Source organism: Plectrocnemia conspersa, unplaced genomic scaffold (genome assembly GCF_051122295.1).
Source record: "Plectrocnemia conspersa isolate PC_06_02 unplaced genomic scaffold, ASM5112229v1 ptg000009l, whole genome shotgun sequence".
NCBI lineage: Eukaryota > Metazoa > Arthropoda > Insecta > Trichoptera > Polycentropodidae > Plectrocnemia > Plectrocnemia conspersa.
The window spans coordinates 23,158,774-23,184,282 of record NW_028277173.1 but is presented as its reverse complement, the minus strand read 5'-3'; the positions used below and the strand labels follow the sequence as shown (position 1 = coordinate 23,184,282).

Genomic DNA, 25,509 nt, shown 5'->3' with positions numbered 1-25,509 from the left:
TTAAAATTATTTTTATTGTCGGTTAAGTTAGGTTTTTTGCAAATATTCGAATACCATTTAACGTTATATTATAATAATGTCAGCATATACATATATACAGTAAAACTAATGTGTTTCCACAAATTTCACACCCTTTCACCCAAACGTGTTAAATATTCATTATGCGCGTAACCAAATCTCGCTATTTATAGTCCTCCTCGGACCGAATCCTTTGCTTTGTTTATCTCATTTTTCCACATGTGTGGATTAGCCAGGACTTTATCTCTACGCGAATATTCCTAAATATATTTACATCATAAATATACCGCACAGCGTTTATATAATATAATACATATACGGATGTCTGCGATACAGTTCACACCACATCATTAACCTCGACCCTGACAACGGCATTTCTTGTGGCAATTTCCTCTTTAGCTCTATGAAACCTTTCGCAAATCATGACACATCATCGTTCCGAATGTGATATTTTATATACACTGCAGACAATTTTGGAATACTGACCGGTCCGCCGCCTTTGAGAAGTCGATCTTTGTCTTCCATTGTTCTGTCGGCTCGCGGGGCGAGTTAGCATTAAGCTTTGGAGTTGTTTTAACTACCAAAGGGCCAAAGGCATCGTGACGCATGCATTCCTCGAAAGACTTGAAAGAGTAACAGGATTTTATATAGTGGCATATTGGATTTTAATAGCATGATTTGAAGCCATGTTTAGCGATTATAGCGACATGTGCGAAACATAAGCTTTTGTGCGCAAATTAATGCTATAAATATAAGTTATAGAACGGATTTTTTTAGTGTTACTTCACCATCAAAGCTTTGTGTGGCATCTTCACGTCCAGCATTTAAATTGTATGCATGTACATATGTACGTAACAGTTCCTCAACTTCCGATATTCAATTTGAATGTTAATTCTATTGGAAACCATGTTTTCTAAGAATGTTCTAACAAAATTCGAAATTGACGGAAGTTACCAGACGATGGAATTACACACATTCATTGCCTAAAATGTGATAAGTGGACTCTAATTCTTTTCGTGATTCTGAGAATTAACTAACTGTTGCTCATGCCATTAGTGTTTACAAACAGAACATCCCAAATTATATATTTACTATAACTAAAAAACTAAATAATTTGAATAATTAAAGATCGACTGCCAAAAATATGATAAAACTTTTTGTATGTGCATAAATGCTCCACTCGTGATATTGCCACATAAAGTTATAATTAAAGAAACATTCATCTCTTAATATTGCATGTCTATTGGCCCTAAAAGGTGTCGGTGTATGTGTTTAATGCCTTCATAGTTACTTGCGTTCCATTGCACCGTTTTGATAGATCCAAATATAGCAGTATAAAAAGATTACCAATCTTGAGGGTAAGTTTCTGCTCGTTCTATTAATCCAATTGGATTCGGTGAACTTAATAACCCAGCTAGATAAAGGGTAGCTTCTTCTTAGTACATCATAATGTCAATTGAGGAAAATTAACGTGCTACAACTGGCAATGAGGTTTTTTGTAGTGAACGCGATTTTTTCTATAATTATATGTCGAAACATAATAAATTGTCGCAATTACTTGTTAAATGCAGAACAAGTTTATTCGTTACGCCAACACGCGCAGATGTCCCTTTCCAACACAAGTACCGCCAATGATATTTGATTGTTTTTTTATTTTTTTGAAAAATGCAATTTTCACCTTGATACTGTGTTTAAATGTTCTGATATTTTAATTTTTATTTATTAAAAATGATATTTTATGTTTATTCACAAAAAAAAAATTTTTCTTGAAAAGCATTTTTTAACTGATTTTTGCGTAGAGATAAAAAAATCCATTGGGCGACTTTAGTCGATTTCCGCGTTCAAAGTGTTAAAGTGACCAAATTTTGAAAATAGCAAAGGAGGACACTATAATAAAAAGACTATCTCGGATTTTTTGTTTGATGGAGACAAAAGGACGACCTCTGGTCACCTTATGGTATCCGGATTACAAGTGTACATGACAACATTTCAAAAGCATAAAAAATGTAACATACAATAACATAATCTGCTTCCGCCCAAAATCGTCGCATTGGCCATGTACCTTCCCATTTCAAAAATAGCATATAAGCGCATGTGTCATACCCGCAAAATTTCCATCTATAATTCCTTTCGGAATACACTTCCATCCGGATATATCATTTAGTGATGTCGTCATTCTCTAGAATGTGTAACTCGGGGATACTTTTACCTGCTCAACATATACCCATGTTTTTTGTAACGTAAAGTTCAACGGTTTTTAATGACTCTTACTCGGATACGCATATTTATTACTTTCATGAACGTTTTAGCGCATCTTTTTCAATTAATTTCTACGCAATAATTAAGTGTAGCTCTGATAATGTTATAGATTTTTATAAAATACAAACTTGGAGTATAGTATGTAGGTATATAAATGGGATTTATAAGTAAATTCAAAACAGTGCTATTAAAAATTTGTTAAATTTGCCTTTCGATGATCACACGAAAGACATATTTATAAAAACTAAAATGTTGCCTCTACTATTCTACCAAAATATAAACTAATAATGGTAACTGTTACTATTCAAGTCGATTTACACTTACTGCTTTTTTTTTAAATCAAATATTTTATTTTAATTGCTGTAAGTATGCTATTTCAACACTGATCAGAATTATTAGATATTTATTTATTTATATATGTTATTTAATTAACCGGTTTTTCTACTTTGGCAATAACATACAACGCCATCAATGAATCAGACACATTTTTAATGTGCTGTAATTCGTGTTTCTTCTCGAGAATTTCTCAAGAAAAATGTTAAATCGAGAATTCTAATTTTTCGAGAAATTTTATTATATAAATGATGCTAAAAAAATGTTTACAAATTCTTAACACTCGAACTCGCCTTATTTTTGCTTAAGTAATAAAGGAAGACACTCAAATAAAAAACCTTTCCGAAGGTGTTCGTGCCTGATGTTTGAAAATATGCATACTTTCTCGGAAGATCGCAATTATTGAATGGCCAATTTTGTGTGATTTATATTACTATAACCGGCCGGCGGTTTATCATTGCTTTGGTGATTCAAAAACCCGTTCCAATATGAATAAATTACTCATGGGAATGGGCAGAACACAAAACGATATAGAGCCACTCTTCCTTTTCGATATTCCAAAAAGGTTTTTTATATTGTTTTTGTAAAGTAATAACAGCTGTTATTGACAATTGTCTCACTATTATTATTGATAGCCGAAGGGCTTAAATTGTTTGTTAAAACAATTGAAAAATATCTATTCTGAACTAAGCGCGAAATTTCAACAGACAATAAAGAGAAATTATATAATCGAAGAAACCAGACAATTTAAAATATTTCACCGGTTAAAAAATAACGGCTTCTTTAGTTATTCTTTTAAAGGAGAAATATGTAAAATAAGGATAGATTTTATTCGCAGATTATTTAATGTCTCGACGAATTTTAAGGACATTATTCAATCATTAAAATCCATTGAAGTAATTGAAAATTTAATAATGGCGCAACAATCAGAGAAATAAGTTTTTTCAGCATTACAGAGAGTATTGTAATGAACACATTCCAAAGACCGTTAATGCAAGAGGGTAAATGACAATAGTGGTTTTTACTCTGAAAGGACGCATTGTCTACTGCATACTTATTGCACAATTATGATATTTTAGCGAGAAAGCAAAAAAAATGTGTTACGTTACTCAATTGTATTTACTATTGTCCTCTTATTGGTTAATCTTTTTGTCCAAACGAGTTGCTATTTCCTTTATTGCGTTCAAAACTGTCATTTAAGTGACGGGATAGACGAACCTCCCAAAATTTCATTCATTTACAGACTTTGATTTCAGTATAATGTCTCTCTATTTAGTAGTTGTTGATTGTGTTTATCCCGTTGTAACGCCAAACAATTTGTAATAGAGACTAACTCAATATCTATATAAATATAGAAGAAAACCCCAACTACGCCTAATTCCTTTCCAGAGAAAACGCATTTTCCCAGACATTCGAGTCACGCCCCTCAATACGAGGAAGTGGGGATTACTGTTTTATTGTAAATGTCAGCTTATATTGTCTCATGAACATAGTGCTTTATCTTCATCTTGACAGCAAAATAGTATCTAAGTCAACACTTTTACGTCTTTTATTAATTAATTAACGTTAAATTCTGTTCTCACGATGCGCAAACGTAAAAAATTCTTCGATAATATTATGCCATAAATATTAGCATTCTCATTAAAGCGGATATGGTATTGTTGCCCTCCTCCACCACCGTTAATTTATGGTTTCCATTTAAAACGTATGCTTCACTCATGGCAATGTTGCATATATTGATAATAATTGCAATTAGCGTTTCGTACAATGAGTCCCGAGTTTCGTGTGAAAAATTAAGTCCTACCCAGAAAACGATTTTTTTGTGCGCACAGTTTGAGATGCTCTGAAAGCTTCATTTATATGCAGATGGTAATTTATCACATCATCACCAACGTCGATGGTCATAGCGCCACTGAGAAGAACGGAAATGATTACAGTTTTAATTAAAAAGACACTTGACCGGCGTTAAAAGTGTTTTTAATAAGCACGAAGCTCTAGTCAACTTCATTTAATCTCTCTATCTTATGTGAGATCATACATAGGGATACCCTTTAATACTCCCAAAAACTAATATATTTTCAAAACTATAAAGGCTGTTTGATGTTAAGCTCTAAAAGAGGGTGAAAGTGTTTATAATATGATTCGCGCAGAACCATAGCTGTGAGTCATCTCAAATATTAGAATCACTAAAAAATAAATTTTGTATATACTATAATAATATGATATGCATACATATATTAAATATATTTTAGCGCCACAAAGCTTGGTTTATATATAGAATATTTTATTTTCTATTGAAATAAATAATTATATCAAGTATGATATTTACATGAAATATTCTATACGTTCGATGCCGGTAGAAGTATACAGGAAAAATTCGGTCCACCTCAATTTGGGTCTACCAACTTTTATTGCTTTTCTTTATACTACAATTGACTATTTTTTTTTAATATTTAGATAAATTAAATATTTAAAAAAAATTATCATCATTTGCTTGGAAGTTATATATCATAATTTCACGTGAATAGTACAGCCAAGGACGGAGAATATAGTGGGTTACTTCGGTCGAGTTCGGTTCTGCCCGCTCTAAAATCTCTCGGAAGTTGTCCGAGGTCACCGAGAACGGGAGGTAAAGTGGGGGTTATTCAGTCGACTTGGCCAGATTCGAGCGCTTCCGAACATTGTCGGCAATTGGACCGAAGTCGGAGCTGCTCTTTCGAGCGCGAGCGGTGAGATACTTCTCCTTTCGCTCTCTCGCGTGTTAAGTGACGACAGTGAGATAGATAATGATATGGTGTTTCGCAAACTAAAATAGAACGAGTAACTCGCTTCAATATTAGTATGCGCGTAGGCGTCCTATGGTCAACACGCATGTCGAGCGTTGCATCGTAGTCACGTGGTTAACTTATCGGGGACTTCAACAGACTCTTACTGACATCTTTGAATATTTTAGGGCACCAAAAGGGATTAATTATATTTTTTATGGTTTATTCTTCTAACAGATATCGTTATTATATTTTTTTCATATAAAATTAAATAATATTTAATGGTACTTGATTTTGTTAAAAAAATTGTTTCGATTATCCTCATGTATTTTCCTAGATCGGTTTATATAAATGTCACACCATAACGAATTCTTATTTAGAATCGATGGCGACAAATTCTAGGATAGTCACAGATGTGGTGTTCGTATTCTAAAGTATCATTTTTATGCCTTATGGCATTTTGCAAAAGCCGACAAAGATTTTGCGTAAATTGAATATTTACGACCGAAAAGTTTTCACTGATATTGTATTGGTGAGTGCCCACACAAACTTTTATAATTATCAGTAGTGTAATTTTAATAATATGACAATCTAAAAATTGCGATTATTTGGCACATCGCGCGCAAATATGCTGGCTGTACGTAACAGAAGCCGCCGTACGGACGTCATTCACGACCGCCGCGCCGTCCGGACGGCATATGAAAACAGTGTGGTCGCTTACTCGAAGTCGTAGATCTCGCCCGACTTCAGTTGTAACTTCGGTTCGGACAACTTCCAGAGAGTGTAGTGCAGGCATAAGGGCTAACAGCGCGTATATAAAAATACTTCAAACAAATAATAAATTTTGTCAATGATAAACATGTTTTTTTTTTCATTAATTATTATGATATCAAATGTTTAACTGAAATTTTATTTCGCTGCGGGAATTTTATGAATGGATTCAGGCAAGTTTTTTTGTATAGAATCAAAAGTATTGTTTATTAGTAGCGTGATTAAATCATATAAAAGCTTAAATGTGTGTAGTTATATTCATGTCTTAAGCTTTTGTAACCTTAACAGCCGAATGTTCATTCGTCTATTATTCAAAGCTTTCAAAGTTATACATTATACATTTCTCGCTTACTTTACGCATGAAATACCACAACCTGCGACCTTCAAGCCATAACATTTTAACGTAAAGACACAATGGTACTATCTTGTCTTATACCTAATATATTATATGTATAGTGTGTACGAATCATAAACAAAGCCATGGTGAATCGTGAGAAATTCCCATGAGGTACACCATGACAATCGACTGACCATCACAGTTTTTAAACGACTAATTTTCTATTCCTCGTAACCTATTTCGTTATGCTTCTCCATATAATGTAAATGTACCAACATATTGGCTATTATCAAAAGGAACTTGTTGCCATTTCGTGTATCATGCATTATAAGAGATAAAAATTGCGAATACACAATGCTGTGTCTGAATGGATGAGTAGTAATATGTGTGCGGTTTGCGAATCGAATATGGTACGATGATAAAAACGTCGACATATGTTCCATACGACTGGAATGTCTATCAAATATTCGGAAGAGTAGCATCTGTGAACTCTATCCGTGATGGGACTTTTAAACTATAGTTTAAATGCTTTGTCGGAAAGATAGGTTCACAATCGTTTATAAAAAATATGGGTTTTACAATGAACTTTTTCATAGTATTTTATTAAACCCTTTCATCTGTCTTATGTTTTTCTAAGACGTATATCATCTTCATTATTATTAGGCGTTCATCCTTGATTGAGCAACATCTCAATATATGCCATCAATCTTCACTATTTTTATATTGGTGTTAAAATGACTCGTGCTTCAAATATAGCCTAAAGCGACGCAGGTGTATCTATCTGAATATAGAATGACTTCCGACTGCTATTTTTGAACGGGGATAGAAGGGAGAAAGAACGCAGCATTCAGGTCCTTATGTATTCATCAGGCATTGTAACTCGACCTCACGCATATCAATGCGATAAAAACTTGAAATGTTGTAGATGTTTAAACTATGATAGCGTCTCGGAATGTTTCAGCTCTGTCGTATCACTTAAAGACAATTAGCTGTGAAGAGATTTTAATTACTCTAATTAAGTGAAAGCGATGATCCCTCCGGTCAAACCTATTATGTTGTTAACCGTGAAATTTGCCCTTTGTTCTCTCTCACATAGGCTTATCTGTATCTAGATTAGTTTGTTCTATATATAACGCATCAAAGTTTATTTTAACTACATATATATATTAAACATACGAATCAGGAAACTGAAAGAGCACTGACAACAATAAACCTATTTTATTTATTTTTTTAAAATAAAATTCAGTGGTATTAGTCGGTGACTAACACCTGAAAGTCCTGGGTTCAAATTATATATAGTATTTTTCTGCCTGAGAAATTGTAAGTAGTAATTATTACATAATTTTAATTTCAATGAATCATCATAGATAAGGTTTTCCTTGATTTTCCTTATCTCGCGGATGAATACCGCGATTTTTTTATATTTTTTTGTAAAATTTAATAATAATATTTTCTGTATCGATTTCGATTAAATTTTATACACTTAAATCTAAAATAATTCGTGCTTCTCAAACAAAGAAATTTTGTGTTTAAGTTAAAACTGTATATTTGTTAGTAAATAACATTTTTTTTAAATAAATTGTATAACTCTTAATAACTTTAACCGCATAAAGGACATTATTGGTTTTCCTATTGCGGTTCTACGTCTCGAAGTACATGACAAGCAATTTATAATACTTATCTACAAAAACCTTGAAATTTTATCTAGTATGTCAATCGCGGGAATCTTTTCCAGTACATATATTGCAATAAAAAAAGTATTACTTCATATTTTTACAAGAAATAGTAAAAACTAAATGTCGGCATAAAACCCAACGCAACTACACGACAGACGCCCGTCTGAGTCTCGTGAGCGATGCCCGCATCATGATAGAACCCAACTCCCGCGATCTACCAACTTACGTGGTGGGGATACGGCAGACCCGCATGACCGTTTATATACACCAAAACCAGACCCGACACCCATGACTACTACATCTTGACACTCTAATACTTCATTCCAATGACTTCAGCGTCTCTTACTATCGAAGCGACTACAAAATGTACAAAATTCATTTCGATTCATAAAAAGGATGATATTTCGACCAATTATATGCAATAATCTTCCACGAATATATTTATGTTTATGGACCAACAGTATAAATAATATCCAACACGATCCACGGTTACCACTCTTTTATCCCTATCGACGATGATGACACAAACTCTTCGTACGAAAGTTCAAGTGGATATAATCTAGATTTTGAAAAAGTCTTTGACAATGTCATTTTGCTGAATAAACTCTCAAATTCGGATTTACTGAACTCATTTCAAGTTCTGCTATAACTTTAAACAACTTATTTCTAGTTTGAATTCCTTCGATATTTATACTTGAAGGAATACGGGTATTATCAGTTCTTGTTTCCCAGTGCTTTTATTTTGGGAGCGCTGGTATACGTTTCTTTGTCAACTCGCAGAAGAGTTTATATAGTTAAACACTTCTGGAAATTGCTCAAAGGCATCGTAGACAACCCTTCGGTACACGAGCAACTCCAAATGTGGGCTCCGGAAGGTGGTTATAGTTCTTTGTAAAGCCTGTAAAGTCTAGAACTGGAGCACTTGCTAACTCTTCTCTGGCAAAGGCCGTTCGTCTGCTCAATGCTGTGCATAGATATATTGTCATTTTCTTGTGCATATATGGGGTTTTTGTTCAATTCGTGTGGAACAATGCATTCCTGTTCAGGTGATTTGTGTCTGTTCTTTCATCTTGTTTTCGTATTTTTACTTATATGTGTGTGTGCGTATATGAATTTGTATGTATGCATATGTATATATTTGTATATATTTTATACTTTTGACAGTCGTGACGTATGTTAAACTTTCAGGTCACGATGGTCATAATTGTAATAAATAAATTTCAGCATTGGAACGTGCCATGACATGTCGTTTTCCAGATCTTTATCGCCAGTACAGTTTTTTTTATTACCTATGTGAAAATATATAGAGCAGTAAACGCAATGGCTTCCAATTTTTACACATATACATTCGCGCGTTACAAGAAGAAAGGCATATACGTCGCACGAAAATACGATTGTGTGTTGTTTTTGTTTTTAGCTGCGCTGCAATAAACGCAGCGTTATGCAGAGGTCTATAATAATTTTACACAATGATTGATATGAACGCTGATAACCACTGACTGGCCAACTCCCCCCCCCCCCCTGGAAAAATCTGAAATGACGTCCCTGATTTTACGGTAACTAGAAAGAACTTAGTTCTTATAAAATTCGAAGAACACAACAAATTAATTAGTATTAGTCTTTTAGCAACTCAGCAACAATTATGTATGATCCCGATAAATTCAATAAACTGAATTTTGTTTGAAATCTTTTATGAAATAAAAATAATAAAAAATCTTGCAATGAAACTCATCGATTTTTGTTGCTAGTGGTGAAGTATGAGTGCTTTCAGATAATGCAAAAAATTTTGCAGTTTTGGAAAATGTCTTACAGACATTTTTCCCTGAACTCACAGTCGAATAATTGTATTTAGTACTTTATGTTCAGTCGAAAGAGTTCCTGACGATTGTCATTACGAATCTCTGAAGCTGATAACTGATTCGGAAGCAAAAAATACATTCGATGAGAAATCAAACACAGCGTTTTGGCCCAAGATTTGTGAAAGAGGCAGAAATGTGAGATTTTCATAACATAGCTTTATAGCAATTGACTGTATGTATTATTTAAACATTTCAAAAACCATTTTCATGTATTGCAATTTAAAATTATAACCCAAACAATGATTCGTGTTAATCATACCAATTAAGTGCGATAACGTGTAATTATATACATTAATAAAGCGGCTTTTTATTGGAGCAAAAGCGTGAGAATTATGCAAATAAAGACTTAATACAAGTTAAACATCGCTGGTGTGTAAGTTAAATACGACTGTAATTGACGTTTAATTTCACATTATATTGTACTTTTCCTTGACTTGCGAAAATTCAGACTTACACAGGTTCCATCTTGGTCGCCGTCAACCCCTACAAAGAACTCGCCTGCTACAATGCTGTAAGTATACCTATTGTTTTTTTCTATCTTTCCTTTCGAATGAACTATGCTAAATTAGGTGTTAAGTTTTCTCGAGCGTCTCACAACACTTACTTGTGAAGCGATTATCTTAGCGGTTCGATCTTGAACAATTGTTTAAGCAGATTAATGCCTCGCGGCAAGGAGACGCGCTAAAGACACACACAGAGCAAAACAATTAGGAAGCAAGGAAGCAGAACGACCTCTGTTTCGAGCGTAGCTTTCGAGAAATTTATTGTGTTTAATCTTCGCGATGCGCTTTTGTACGAATACACTCAATTATAAAAACCCCCTTTATTAATGTGCACACGCTTTCATCGCATAAATTCACGTTGTTTCGCAATGAAAATAGTTATTATGCAAATAATAAAAAAACGCATCACTCGTGTTACGCTTGGCGATGCACTGCCTGAAATTTTAACACATGATAATTGCACTTTTCATGTGACTGCAAAATTTGATTCAGATCAAATATAAGTATTTACAGCTCATCAAAATCATGATAGAATCAATAAAAGTCAATGGAAACTGCAAGTACACTATTATAAACCAAGTAAAATCAACTAATTGTATCATAACCTGAGGTTAGTAAAGATTCGTAAATAAATTGCTTGTTGAAGTAGTCGAAATTCTTAAACAATTTGGAGGGTGTAAGAGAATTGCATTGAGAATTGATTTTTCTTCGTACATTTTGTCAATAACAATACAGCTGTAATGGTTTCACTAGTATTCAAAAAAATATAGTAGACTGTACTGAGCATTGCCACCAAACAGTCACCATAATATTTTTATATATAATTTAATTTCGTGTAATTGTTTGTTTTTGTCTAGCAATTGGGCAGATTGCTTTATGTTATCGTAAATGATCCGCTTTTCGTCCTACTTTACAATATGGTCGAGAAATGGATCACTTTTGTTACATAAAATAAGTTCAAAACTAACTTCGTAACGATTTTTTGCTTTTTATTCATGTCGTCGGTTTCGCACGGGTTTGTGATGTTTTTTGATTTCCCTAGCTGTTTTAAAAGGTTCAGTCGTGCGTGGTTCTGACAGTCGCCATAATTTTCTTTTACTGTAATTTTATTTCGCGTTATGCTTTGGGCCTTCGTTTTTATCGCAAAGGATTTACTTTTCGTGGCACGTTTCTGCTGCTTGAAAAAAGCTCAGAACAAACTTTTTAACAGTATTTTTTACTTTTTATTTATTTCGTGCGGTACCCATTTGATTTTTCTAGCTCCATAACTGTTGCATTATTAACTTCAAACTTTTCCGCAAGCTTTAATTTTTTTTTTGTGCGTGGCTCTAACTCAACTCTCGTTTCTCATTGATTTTTATTAAATAAAGAAAGAGGAAAGCTTTGTGATTCCAACGCCATAGAACGCCACACTGCGTGTATCTGGATGAAAACAAACTATATGGTTAAACATTTGGATAGCTGTACTTATTAGGGTATCAGATTCCTACCAACAGATTGAATAAATAAACGCGTCAACGCGACTCGAGGGAATCATATCCCAGCATACCTTGAAAATGAAAAACATTTTTTTAGATCTATTCTATTAAAAATGATTCAGTTGAATTATTTGATAGTCAGACCAGAGAAGCATTTTTAAAGATACAGCGCACTAGAACAGATTGTAGTATCTGCCCCCCCCCCTTGATTTTGGCCAGAAAAATGCATATCATTTAATGAAATACTATGAATTTAAATTAAATCAAAATATAAAAAATACTAATGACTGGCCAAATTTGCCGCCCCCCCCCCCTGGAAAAAGATAAAATCACGTCCCTCAAACTAAACTGGACATTTTCGGATTATCCCTTAAAGAAAATCTAAAAAACATTTTTGAATCTATCTCAAAAATGTTTTTAAATATATAATTTCAGTGAAATCATTTCAGAATACATTTTCTTCGGTAAATATATATTTTCACCAGTGAAAATATAATTTATCTAGTGCTAGTAAATTTATATGATTTCAACTTTTCCATATGTAATAATATACATGCAATGTATACAGCGAGCGTGTATTTTTCAGTGAATTTATATTTTCGCAGGACACTACTTTTCACTACAACCAACACCACGGACATTTAACCCTTTATTCCCGATATAATTATATGTTATATTGATAGCTATACCTTTAAATTTTTGCTGAGAAAGACCCTAAAAAAATATCGTCTAAACCAATTTTTGTATACATAGTTACTCTTTAAGGCCTGCACAAAACAAAGGCACTCCTCGTCAAAGAGTTTCTTAAATGTTTTTTTTTTATTCCAACAAGTAAGTATGTTTATTGTTTCCGTAATAAAGTAAAAAGTATGTACTCTTTTTCGTAAAGTATGTACTTTTTCTCAAGAACCACGTTTCGATATATGTACATACAAAGTCCAACTATGCTTTTATCTTCTGTGAAAACCCAACAAGCCAAGGGAAAAGCCCCGGCGTTGGACCCGAGGGCTTAGCTCCTGGCTGTCACTGCCGGGCCGTAATTCGAATGCTTGGTATATCTGGCTTCCTCTGAACCAAAACTTATCAAATTTATATGACTCACCAAAAAGTAGTTTGAACTCTCGTTCCATGAAGTAGTTTGTCATTTCAAGCAGTTGCCACAGTTCCCTAAAAACTTTAGAATAGTATTTATTAGTATTATTTTTGTAACTATAATGGAACATATATAAAAAATTTGAGTAACAGTAATTGATTTTATACAAAAATATTGATACATGCTATCAAAATCTGATTGTTTTAATTTTTTTCCAATTACGGTAATAGTGATTGGATTATCTTTAGTTATTCTACAGAACAATAGCTTTTATATAATATAGAATAATCATTATAAATAAATTTGTATGCAAGGAAAGACATACCATTAAATATTCAACAGTATATTTCTAGCAAAGCTGTTAGTCTACGAATATGCATTAAAAAATAATGACGATTGACTCCATATGTTTAGACAATGCTGCTGTCCACAGATGGTTATGCATTGCAAAAAATCGCTTATTTAAAATTATACAATAGTTTTTATATCCTTTTCTTTATTCTATAGACATACAAAGTACTAGTCAATTTCGCACAGATAATCCTGTCACATTAAACCATTCCGATTTAATATTCAGTTCCGCTTTACATTTCAATTGATAAATTATGCCAAGAATTATTACAAGTGAAAGAATAACATCCTAATCATGAGCCGGAAAGTCAATAATTGATTGTTGTGAAATTTCTGCTTTACAGGACTCGGAAAGACAGTACCGAGGACAGAAGCTCGGATCGCTCGAACCGCACATATTCGCTTTGGCCGAAGCCGCATATTCTTCCTTACAGGTATGAATTGATAGATAAATAGTATGATAAATATAAAAACATTTCTTATTTTTTTAACAGGGGGATATGCGGAATCAATCTGTAGTCATATCCGGAGAAAGCGGCGCTGGCAAAACGGAGACCACCAAATTTATATTACAATATTTGTGTTCGGTCACTGTGCACGCTGGACATCCTGGACATATACCGTCGAATCATTCAACGTCTTCGATAGCTTCCGCATGGGTCGAACAACAAATTTTAGAAGCTAACACCGTCTTAGAAGCTTTCGGTGATTCATTATTGTCTAAAACACACGCTTATATTATGAAGTAAATATTTAATTTTGTTTTTAATTCTTTAGGTAATGCCAAAACTGTCCGAAACGATAATTCATCCCGTTTTGGAAAGTTTATGCAAGTCTGTATGGATTCTCGTGGTGCTATAGCCGGATGCATCATACAAGATTATCTTCTAGAACAATCCAGGATTACCTTCCAAGCACCGAACGAGCGAAACTATCACGTTTTCTATTATTTAGCCGAAGGAGTTAAGGTTAATATAAATCAAAATATATAGATAAAATAACGATACTGTGTAATATTGTACCCCAAACTATCTATAATTCTATTATATTAATTTTTAGAGCGACGATGAATTACAATCAATATTACAATTACGTGAAGCGTCTTATTACGTATATCTAAGGCAATCAGGGTGTTTGGGTGGATCTGGAGCACCTACAGGTAAACTATAAATATAAATATTTACAATTAAATATTATTAATAATGATTTTATAGGAGCAGGATGTGGCGGTGAAGCTGAACGATTAGAAGCTTTGCGACTTGCTTTTACGGTGCTCCAAGTTCCACCACATATGAGCGAAGGTCTGTTTAAAGTTCTCGCTGCCATATTGTGGCTCGGAAACGTAGATTTCGAAGTAAGTTGTGAATTTAAATAATTATGTTCGATAGATTAGAAAAAAGCTCATTTGAATTTTCTTTTTAAGGACGTGGATGGTGAACGTTGTGCTTTGGTCGGCGGAGAAGAAGGCGATGCTGTAAAAGCTGCAGCTTCTCTATTGGGTTTAACTACAGAGAAAACTGCTCAAGTATTATTACAAAGACAGATTAATGTTCGAGGAAATATTACTGAAATTCCTTTGCGACAACAAGAGGTATTTATTTCATATTTAAACTATGTTTAGATAGTTATTCAAAATATACTTCTTTCTAGGCACGTGAAAATCGTCACGCAATGGCCAAAGCTCTCTACTCTCGCGTATTTGCATGGTTAATCAGTCACATAAACCGTTGTACGAGACCTTCAGTCGCAGCTCACTCGCCAGCTCGCTTCCTCGGCGTCTTGGATATATTCGGATTCGAAAACTTCACTTCAAATTCATTCGAGCAATTATGCATCAATTATACAAACGAGAAGCTCCACAAATTCTTCAATCATTACGTCTTCGCTTTAGAGCAAGAAATTTACAGACTAGAAGGAATCGTATATTCCCATATACAATTCACCGATAATACTGCTTGCTTAGAACTGATCGAAAAACCTCCGCGAAGCTTATTGAAACTTTTATCGGAACAATGTCACATGCCTAAAGGATCCGACGCTGCATATCTCACAAACGTTCACGGCGAATTTTCCGAACATACTAATTTTGTGAAAGGCGAAGATCGTCGCAAATGGGAATCGGAATTCGGTGTTAAACATTACGCGGGTGCTGTCACTTACTGTGTGAATGGATTCGTAGACAAAAACAGAGATACGCAACAAGACGTCTTCTTGGATCATCTGAGCAGATCTAAAAATCTATTCGTTCAAGAACTCACAATGTATCATGTAAGTTGTGATATTATTTTACATTATTTATTAATTGGATTATTATAGATGGTTTTATGAATTTTCCAAAAAAATACATAACAGTTGGTTCCAAATATGGTTCTTAATCAAATATTCGAATTATTCGCTCAATTTTCAACTAATATTCGAATAATTAATTGATTATTCATTCATACTATCTCGAATAAAATTTGAAAAAAAATATTAGAAAGAAACGATTTGTATACTTGAGAAACACATGTAGTCGTTTTTCTTTCAATGCACCCGAATGACTAGTGCCGCTTTTTATGCGCCTTTATTTTGTTTCGAAATGCGAGACAATGAAATGCTCCTTCTCAACACAAAAATGCTTTTACGCCTTCGAAAATCATGTGTGAATAGAATGTTTGTTGAAGGTGTCTACTATGACCGAAATTCGCAGAATTCGTTCGCTGACGAAACAAAATGTTGGAAAGGCCCAACCTTTATTATCGTTTAACGCTTATCTCAAAAACAGGTGTGCGTCGTAAATATTTGTGAAGTTCGTGTTACGTTTTTATATTTGTTGGTTCAAGATGCAAAGATTTTATTTTAATAATTCGATTGCGGTTAATTTATTTCAGACTGATTTTAACCTGACTCACTCTGTCTTTGTGTCTATCAATAGTCTTATGATCTGTAAAATATGTTTTTATCTAGCAGGAAAATGGCTGTAATAACGTGACCGGTTCACCAAGACCGACCAGTAGCGGAAGCAACAGTGGAAGTGCATCTCCAGCGCCTCCAGTTTCAACGCCAACATTATCGGTATCTACAAATCAACGTGGCACGTCCAAAGGCCGTCCGACAGTTTGCGATACGTTCCGAGCTCAATTGCAACAACTTGTAGATGTACTACAAGCAACCAATCCATGGTAAATATAATTTTAATATTATAGACATTCTTCCTTTTATTTTACTCATCACGCTTCATAAACTTTTAGGTATGTTAGATGTATTAAACCCAACTCAGAAAAAGCTCCACGTAGCTATGATTCCACTTTGGTATTGGCTCAATTGCGTTATCTCGGAATGTTAGACATTGTGAGAATAAGGCGTGAAGGTTTTCCAGCTCATCTAACAGCATCGATGGCAATCCAACGTTACCGTTGTCTTTTAATGCCACAAACGCGTCATTTCACCACAACTTTAACAGTTAACGAAGCCGTAGGGTAAGTCTTCATCATCGTCATCATCAATTAATTTTAAATGTGTAACTTAATTTATTTATATTTATAGAATGATTATGAACGAGATGGGTATCCAAGAAGGACAATGGCAGATTGGTCGCTCAAAAATATTTTTACGTAGTGGTTCACATGCAACGTTAGAAGAACGTCGAGCTCATATTTTGGCCACGCAGACACTCAAAATTCAAACATGGTGGCGCGGCGTCATTCAGCGCCGTTGGTATATTAAACGGAGAATGGCCGTGATGAGATTGCAGGCTGCTCTGAGAGGCTGGCGTGCGAGAGCCGCTTTCTTGAGATTACGTCGTGCCACTCTGACACTCCAGAGGCATTTGCGTGGAGCATTCGGTCGAGAAGTTGCGGCCGCTTTGCGTGAAATGAGAAGAGTGGACGAGGAGATGCGTAAGAGAGAAGCTGAAGCGCAAATGGCGTATGTATTACATTATTTATAATATAATTAATGCTACAAGGGTATAAATTTTTACTTGTATGTACAGAGCGGAAGCTGCTGCAGCGGCTGAAGCAGCGGCTAAAGAAGGCATTAAGCAACAAGATGAAGAAACGGCCAACGATGTTGTTAAGCCTGGTGCTGCAGTCGATCTCGATAATCTGTTTGCATTTTTGGCTGATGTGTCAAACGGTGCTAGAGTACCTGGAGCTCCTAATCCAAATCAAACTATCGATGAGATTGGAAATCGTATGGATCAGCTAGTCGGAGATCTTGATGAAGAGGTATATAATATTTTCTTATACTTTGCTCTACCTTTCAATAATTTAAAGTTCCAATCTGCAAGACTGGAATACGAATCCATTGAGTCGCATCTACGTGTATATCTAGAAAAGCACTTTTACACAACCCGAATATTTGGGAAGAGCTCGGTTTTGGCGATAAAAACTCTTTTATCGCTAAAAATTTCCTAAAAAGAAAAAATGTGGGCTGATTCAGTTTATATGACACAATAATGTGTGATAATGAACCTACCAATATGTTTTAATTACTATGAATAATATAATTTACATACTTAAATATTAGAAAAAAAATATTTCATATATATTTTATTTATTATACAGCTAGAAAATGTGCTTCAAGCAGAGATGCGATCATTGGCTCTACAAAGAGCAGCTTTACCTGCTCCTCAAGGACCACCACCTCCTCCTCCAATTGCTTTCAGCAATCCTGGTAACTATGCTTTTCAAATTAAATATATATTCTAATTATAATAGCAACTAAACTCGAACAAATAATATTTACTTAGATCCCGTAATGGTCAACGGCGTAAGTGCACCTCCACCAATGAAACTCCCGAACGGCGTTGAACCGATCTACGAAGCAGTTATACCAAGAATTGACCCTCAATTACCGCCACCACCGTCACCACCTCCTCCACCTTTACCATTACTATCACCTTCTCCACCTCCTCCGCCTCTCACTCCACCCCCTCCTCCGATGATACCTCCAACGATGTCATCTTTACCGCCTCCGTGCCCCTCTCCTCCGCCGCCTCCGATTCATCAACAACCAGAAAACCAACCGAATCAACAGCATCACCAACAGAATTTCTTCAATCACAATCAACAAAACAATGTTCCAGTTTTAAATCATCAACTGCCGCCACCGTAAGCTTATTATAAAAATATTTATTCTCTTCATAAAAAAATTGTATTTATGTTAAAAATATAATTACAGAATACCAGCAGACATTCCGGTGATGAACGGACACATTGATCCACCTAGCGTTAGTTCACCAGAACCACCCGTAAATTATTTTCGTTGATTTTTATTTTATTTAATAATATCATAGCTATGAATTAACATAAATAATATTTACAGAAAGCCGGTGCACAAATCGTTTGCGGAGAACGAACAGCTCGACGAAAAGGTCGCGTCGAGCGACGTTTACAAGAAAGAAATGAACAACCACCAGCTCCGGCGGCTCCTGATGATCTACATCACGATATTATGGAATTTGCCGAAACGCATTTCAATCAACATCCTCGTTCGCCCGAAGGTGATTTAAATGATTGAATTATATTTGTGATACATGATACTAAATCGTTTTAATAAATTTTAGGAACTATCATGGCAACATTGACACGCAAAAATCGTTCGAAATCAATCGAAATGATACCCAAAAACGAGATGGTTATTTATTATAAAGGCAATACGATTCCGACATCACATATTCACATGCAAGATCCGGATAACGTTACCATAGCTTGCAATATATTCAGGGTAAGTTAATTATCTAATAATAATATTCAACGTTGAATGAAGAACAGCAGCGTTTGTATTGGGATTGCATGCCGCACGAGGAGTGATTAGCACCGGCGTGCATTACTAATAAAATAGTGGAACGTTGCTTGGATGAGATTTCAAACAACTATTAGAATTCTTGTTGTTATCAACAAAAATAAGATTTACATATGATAATATAATTTTTACTTTTTACATTGATTTATATTTTCCGTGAATAATAAGTATAGAAGATTTTCAGTTAGCTTATATCACTATAGTGTACTCCGTTAATGATTCTAGTCTTTAGATAAAACAATTAATTTATATTTAGTAATAATTCAAGAGCAAGTTATATATCCTCTCTTCTTATATGAAATTTTTCTTATGTAATTTAAATGGTTTGCAGGAATTGTGCAAATATATGCGCGGTGAAATGAACGCTGAGCGAGAGACACAAGTGATACAAAACATCGTCAGACACGGAATCGAAAGGGAAGAGTTGCGAGATGAAGTAATCATACAGTGTATGAGACAGGTACAATATTTTGTTTATTCATTGACTAATATTACTACAAAAAGATATGTGCATTATATTCTGTATTTTAAAACGAATAATAATATTCATACGAAATATAATACCTTAAGTATTATGACAAACATTGTATTAGATCTAGGCCCTGGATCTTTTCTTCATAAGCATTGTTTGAACTATCCTTTGCAATTATCCGATGGTCACCTAACTTAAGGTAACTTAAAACTTTAAACTTTTCACAAAGAAATAGACTAAAGTGGAGATAAACACTTAGCTCTAAATTAGTATTCGCTCCCATTCTAGTATAAATGATGCAACAATCAGAGTGAAAAATGATTCTAACACATTTGCAGCGGGCCTAAATTGTATAAAACTTAGTATGACTGGGCAGTTTTGAAAATTTTCAAGAAATTTGTATTGTCTTGAGAAAATAACCATAACTTTTAAACCAGTAGGAATTTAAAAAATATATTAGTGAATCACCTTTATTATATAATTATGATAAACAACTCACTTTACAGATTTCAAATTGTCCATCGCCCGACTGGGCCGAACGAGTGTGGTTGGTGTTGTGTTTGACGGCTGTGGCCTGGCAGCCTTCACGACAATTACATCGGTATTACGTGAGCTTCCTTCGTGAACAACTTACGGGAACTGGACTGACAAATTCAGACACTCAATTATCACCGAGAAGAGCACAATTATCGCAGTGGTGTTTGGACAATTGCAGACCGGCAGCGGCCCAACCTCGCCGACATCCTCCGAGCACCGTTGAAATAGCTGTAAATATTCATTCATATTAAATAACAACTTGTATGCATCTTTTATTAAAATTATGCGTTTATTTTAGGCTATGCGTCGACTCGGCACAATCGTATGTCGATTTTTCTTCTTGGACGGCAGAACTAAAGCGATTGACGTTCATCCGACTGATACGGCGGCGGCGGCCGGCGCTAGATTAGCTGACAAATTAGGACTTCGACAACGCGACGGATGGGCTGTATATCAAAGTCGGGGCAATGTCGAAGAACACGTTAAGGGCCACCATTTTCTCTACGATGTCATCGCCAGTTGGGAAATGTAAGTTTACACCATTTTTGGTGTTTTACATATTTTTTTCAATATGTACATGATTTTTAGGAATCAATGTGCAATTGCAACTCAAGCTGGTTTTCCGACTGTTGCTAGGACGGCACCTGGGGGCAATTCGGCTGAAAATCGATTTGTATTCAAAAGAAGATTGTTCCGTGGACAACGGACACTATCGCAAGATCCTGTTGAAATTGCGTTATTGTACGCACAAGCGGTTCATAGTGTTGTTAAGGTAAAAATGAGATTTTAATATTATATGTTAGTTGTAAGTACGTATATAAATCGCTAGACTATTTAAAAATTTAATATCTTGTTTGTTACAAACAGTAAAGTGATTTTGTCATTATATATATTTTTTGCTTTCTAAGCTATATTCCAAAAATCAACAAAATTAGTATTTTAACCCTTTACTTGCCGAGTCCTATTGTTGCTATCAATTATATTATGTCTGACAGTTTTACGAATAAAACAAAAAACGATAGAACAATAATATTATGTCTATTCATATAATATTTTTAATAATCTATACTCACTATAAAATCAGACAAATCTCACGTTTAATTAAAAATTAAATTTAAATTGATGAACCAAAATCAGTAGAAAAAAGTGGGAATTAATTGCAGTAAGAAAATTGAAAAATATTTTAACTGATGTAACTCAAAAAGTGATGCGTTACATGATTTTTAAGTATATTTATTAGATACATCAGCGCTGTCCAACTTCTTTTAGGCCGTGGGCCATTTTTCTATAGCAAGCATTTCGGGCCAAAGAGGATGGTAAATGAAAAATCAGTTAATGTCGATTCAAAAGTTATTTTATTTATACGAAAAAAATAAAGTAAAAAATAACACATAACTAGAAATAAATTTTATTAATATTTTTAATATTTAGTATTATAAAAAATGTTTTTGTATTTTAATGTATGATGGGTAATTCCGAACACCATTTTCTATTTTCTTTCACACATATCGCGTCAATTAATTCTGGCAAAGTTTTGCTACCCAATGTTTGATAAAAATTTCGCTGTAAAATATACAGACCGCGGGCCGCAAAAAAAGTTTCGCGGGCCGCCAGTTGGACAGCACTAAGATACATGATTGTATTATTAGATAATAAATTATTTTTAAAATTATCGAGATATTTAAAAATACTTGTCACAACATCGAATTTTTATTTGTTGACGTTCTTGCAAGAAAGGCTGTATCTCTCAGCGCCTAAAAAATATTTTTTGTCTCGTTTATTGCATATTTGGTTCTTAGTCCTACCCAAAACTATTTTGTATAATAATTATCAAATTTAAGTGATCGTCTTTTGACTAAAGTAACGCTAATAATATTTTATTTAATAATTCTGTTTTTTAATAGTAAATATAATTATTTACTTCACTGTGAAAAAATATAGGGTATAGAAAGGATGCTATTTAAACGGAAAAATTTTGAAAGGTATGTGCATTTAAATAAATAGTATGTGCATTTAAATAAATATTCTGTGCATTTAAATAAATATTATTTTTATTTTCAAAGATTACTTGGTGCGTTAAAAATAATATTAGCATAATAAATTCTTAAAACATTCTTAAAATTAAATATTTTTTATATTGATTTAAAAGAGATCAAAAATTGTAATGCTTTTGACGTGGATTTTTGACTTCTGAGAAGTGATAATTGTTTTTTGCGCCCTCCTATTGTATCAAAATTCGGTTTAGATGTGCTTTATTCGATTCTCACTTATCGTAAGTCTTAATATGAATGTTAGATAACCGAGCGTTCTCACCACGACGAAGACGGCACGATTTTATTGCTATTGAAGTGGATCAAGGACCCCCTTGAATTTGTCCAGAAAAATAATGAAATACTCTGAAGTCTAATGAAATCAAAATATTTGCCCTCCCCCCTCCTTAAAAAAAATTAAATGACATCCCTGCATTTCACCAACTGACTTCTGAAACACTTTTTCAGCAGCTGTCATTCGCTTTCTTCCAGGTTCAGATCTAAAGTTGTGTGTACTGCTTAGCTTGACTACTAATTCATTTACTATTCAGATTCAGTCCTTCCGAGTCCAATTTATATTCCATTGGGCCACTCAACGGTTATTTCGCCGCCGATTCAACATTATATTTGTTTTACTACAGTGTGACGAGTTTCCCGTCAGTGAAAAAGTTGCTCTGCAATTAGCTGGACTTCAAGCGCAAGTATCTTTGGGTGAACCGAGCGCTTCGCCGTCTACGCCTCAAACGGCCACATACTACGAACCTCATCTATATCTTCCGCCAAGAGTAGCTAAATTACGACCTCACCAACATTGGGTATGAATAATAATAATTCAAGTTATTAAATTGTAAATATATTATAAAAATGCGTATGTAGGTAAGCGTCATAGCTGCAGCACATAGACAATACGGAGCTGGTCGCAGTGAATTAACTGCCAAAGTTTTATATCTGACTTGCGTCATGCAGTATCCTCTTTACGGCACAACCCTATTTCCAGTCACTTATAGGACCCACTGGCAACATGGTATTTATTCTATTGTAATTAATATCAAAATCAATCAATGCTCTAATAAATTGTTTTTATTTAATATATAATATATTTTAGGTCCATCTGTACTGCTCGGAGTTAATAGTGACGGCTTAGTTTTGGTCAGACCGGAAGATAAGCAAGTTATGGCCGAACATCGCTATCAAGATATTGAATCATTGATGGTCGATCCGTCTGATTGCTTCTTGACGATTACATTAAATCAAGCTGCCATTCATAATAATCAAAGGTATATTTTATTTCTGATTCATAAATTATATATTACCTTGCTTAATTACGAGAGTTGTATGTGTTTAAATTATTAATTACAGATGCTTAGTCGTCGAGACTGAACAAAAGGTCGAAATAGCCGAGCTGATGGTATCGTACAGAGCTGGTTTGGGTTCGTGGTTGAGAGACGAAGAAGCTCCTGTGGGTCCCGGAAGAGGAGGAGCTCCGGCTGCTGAGCGTGCACGTCTTCAAGCCGCTTTGGCTGCGGCGAGGCGGCAAGCCATCGACTCCGGCTTACTGAAGCGACCTCACGATCCAGCCGCTTCGTTTCTTCGCAACACTTTGCGGCGGTTGAGTAAACATAGATTGGATAAGGGCAAGACGGACGCTTGCAACAATTCAGTGGATGGATCCGGAAACGACAATGCGATAATCGGAGGCGGAGAGACTTATAAAGGATTCCCGAGCGGTTGGTGGTCTTTTACTAAGACCCCGATCACTCACTCGTTGACGCGTCTTCCGGAAACTGAAGAGCCTATTGCAATGCAAATGTTCGGGAGTATACTAGCGTGGGCGGGATTGGCAACGGCTGCAAATACGCAAGCGGTCGAAGGCGGAGGCGGTGCTGACGAACACGTAGCCATAGCTCAAGCACTTTTGGAGAAATGCTTACGGAGTGAAACTTTACTAGCCGAACTATACATGCAGCTCATTAAACAAGTAATTACTTATTGAATCATATCATAATTATTCAGATGCAATAAGCTAAACTAATCAATTTTTAGACGACGGATCATCCTGAAGCTGGTGCTCGTGCCGCTCTAAGACTATGGGCTTTAGTTTGTGTGTGCGGAGCAGTGGCTCTACCGACAGCTCGACCATTGAGACGCTTATTGCTCGCACATTTACGAGCTCGTGCAGCCGATCGCCATTCTCATCAAGCAAAATATGCTCGATTTGCTGAAAAAGTATTATTATTTCCATATTTATTGATATTTGATTTAATATGATTTTTGAATTATTTATTTTTAATAGGCTGTCTTACGAACGGCTGCTGGACGTAGACGGCAAATGGCTCCGTCTCGAGCTGAAGTGTTATGTTCTGCAGCTCGACGACCAGTTCATACAAGAGTACATTTACCCGACGGACATTTCCATTCGCTTCAATTCCACCCAGCCGCTACAGCCAGAGATTTAGTAGCAATGCTAGCCGATAAGATAGGTCTCAGCCCTACAGCGACCGGTATTCATAATAAATATTATTTAATATACTCAATAATTAATATTCAATTATAATTTATTCTATATATCAAATTATAGGCTTCGCTCTTTACGAAGTATGCGGTGGCGGTGAACGGAGTGTACGCGGAGGCGAACGAGTCGCTGACGTTTTAGCACGCTGGGAAAAAGCTCCACGCCGTAGTCCACAATTTCTTTTGTTAAGGAAACATCTGTTTTTGCCGCCTCCTTTGTCGGCTCCGCCATGTCCGGCAGAATTGCATCTTTTATATCATCAACTATTGCATCAGCTACGAGCTGATAGATTGCCTATCTCTCCAAATGAAGCTGTAAGTTACAAACATATCCGCATGCTCCTGTGATGTACACTTAGTACGCGCAAAAATCATAAAATAATAAAATGAAATAATATGAACTATATCAACTCTTCATAGCTGATATTAAATATAATAAATCAATGTGGAATGCCCACAAATTTCATGTGCTAAAGAAATTATTTCAGCAAGTAATGTCGATGTTTGATTAGTTTTATTGATTCTTGCTGGAAAGCAATTTGATACATTCGAGTCAAATTGCTTTCCAACAAGAATTTAAAGTTTGTGCTCTTATACAAAATATAACAATCCAAAATAGAAAAAAAATTCTCCGAATATCTGTCTGTTTTATATGTAAAAGCAGTTATTTTAAAAAATGCTACTTGAAATATAATCCGCATAACTTTAAAACCGTATAAAAATAGACCC

General features: G+C 34.8%; 1 protein-coding gene across 3 annotated transcripts in view; it reads left to right on the top strand.

Moving 5' to 3' along the window:
* The window catches only part of Myo81F (unconventional myosin 81F), a 58,239-nt gene that overhangs the window by 31,196 nt on the left and 1,534 nt on the right, over positions 1-25,509 (top strand). The window contains exons 3-30 of one of the 3 annotated variants that reach the window (XM_088192474.1): positions 10,467-10,529; positions 13,788-13,877; positions 13,938-14,148; positions 14,221-14,411; positions 14,503-14,602; positions 14,658-14,797; positions 14,867-15,034; positions 15,094-15,711; positions 16,393-16,604; positions 16,674-16,901; positions 16,969-17,349; positions 17,417-17,651; positions 17,991-18,099; positions 18,176-18,536; positions 18,607-18,676; positions 18,751-18,928; positions 18,992-19,152; positions 19,562-19,690; positions 20,209-20,469; positions 20,538-20,767; positions 20,828-21,011; positions 22,911-23,084; positions 23,146-23,293; positions 23,375-23,546; positions 23,629-24,247; positions 24,313-24,495; positions 24,563-24,770; positions 24,848-25,095. In XM_088192474.1, the coding sequence (XP_088048600.1) occupies positions 10,467-10,529; positions 13,788-13,877; positions 13,938-14,148; positions 14,221-14,411; positions 14,503-14,602; positions 14,658-14,797; positions 14,867-15,034; positions 15,094-15,711; positions 16,393-16,604; positions 16,674-16,901; positions 16,969-17,349; positions 17,417-17,651; positions 17,991-18,099; positions 18,176-18,536; positions 18,607-18,676; positions 18,751-18,928; positions 18,992-19,152; positions 19,562-19,690; positions 20,209-20,469; positions 20,538-20,767; positions 20,828-21,011; positions 22,911-23,084; positions 23,146-23,293; positions 23,375-23,546; positions 23,629-24,247; positions 24,313-24,495; positions 24,563-24,770; positions 24,848-25,095 (6,072 nt within the window). Of the gene's footprint in view, positions 1-10,466; positions 10,530-13,787; positions 13,878-13,937; positions 14,149-14,220; positions 14,412-14,502; positions 14,603-14,657; positions 14,798-14,866; positions 15,035-15,093; positions 15,712-16,389; positions 16,605-16,673; positions 16,902-16,968; positions 17,350-17,416; positions 17,652-17,990; positions 18,100-18,175; positions 18,537-18,606; positions 18,677-18,750; positions 18,929-18,991; positions 19,153-19,561; positions 19,691-20,208; positions 20,470-20,537; positions 20,768-20,827; positions 21,012-22,910; positions 23,085-23,145; positions 23,294-23,374; positions 23,547-23,628; positions 24,248-24,312; positions 24,496-24,562; positions 24,771-24,847; positions 25,096-25,509 lie in introns of all 3 variants that reach the window. The other 2 variants (XM_088192475.1, XM_088192473.1) reach the window with 2 other exon arrangements.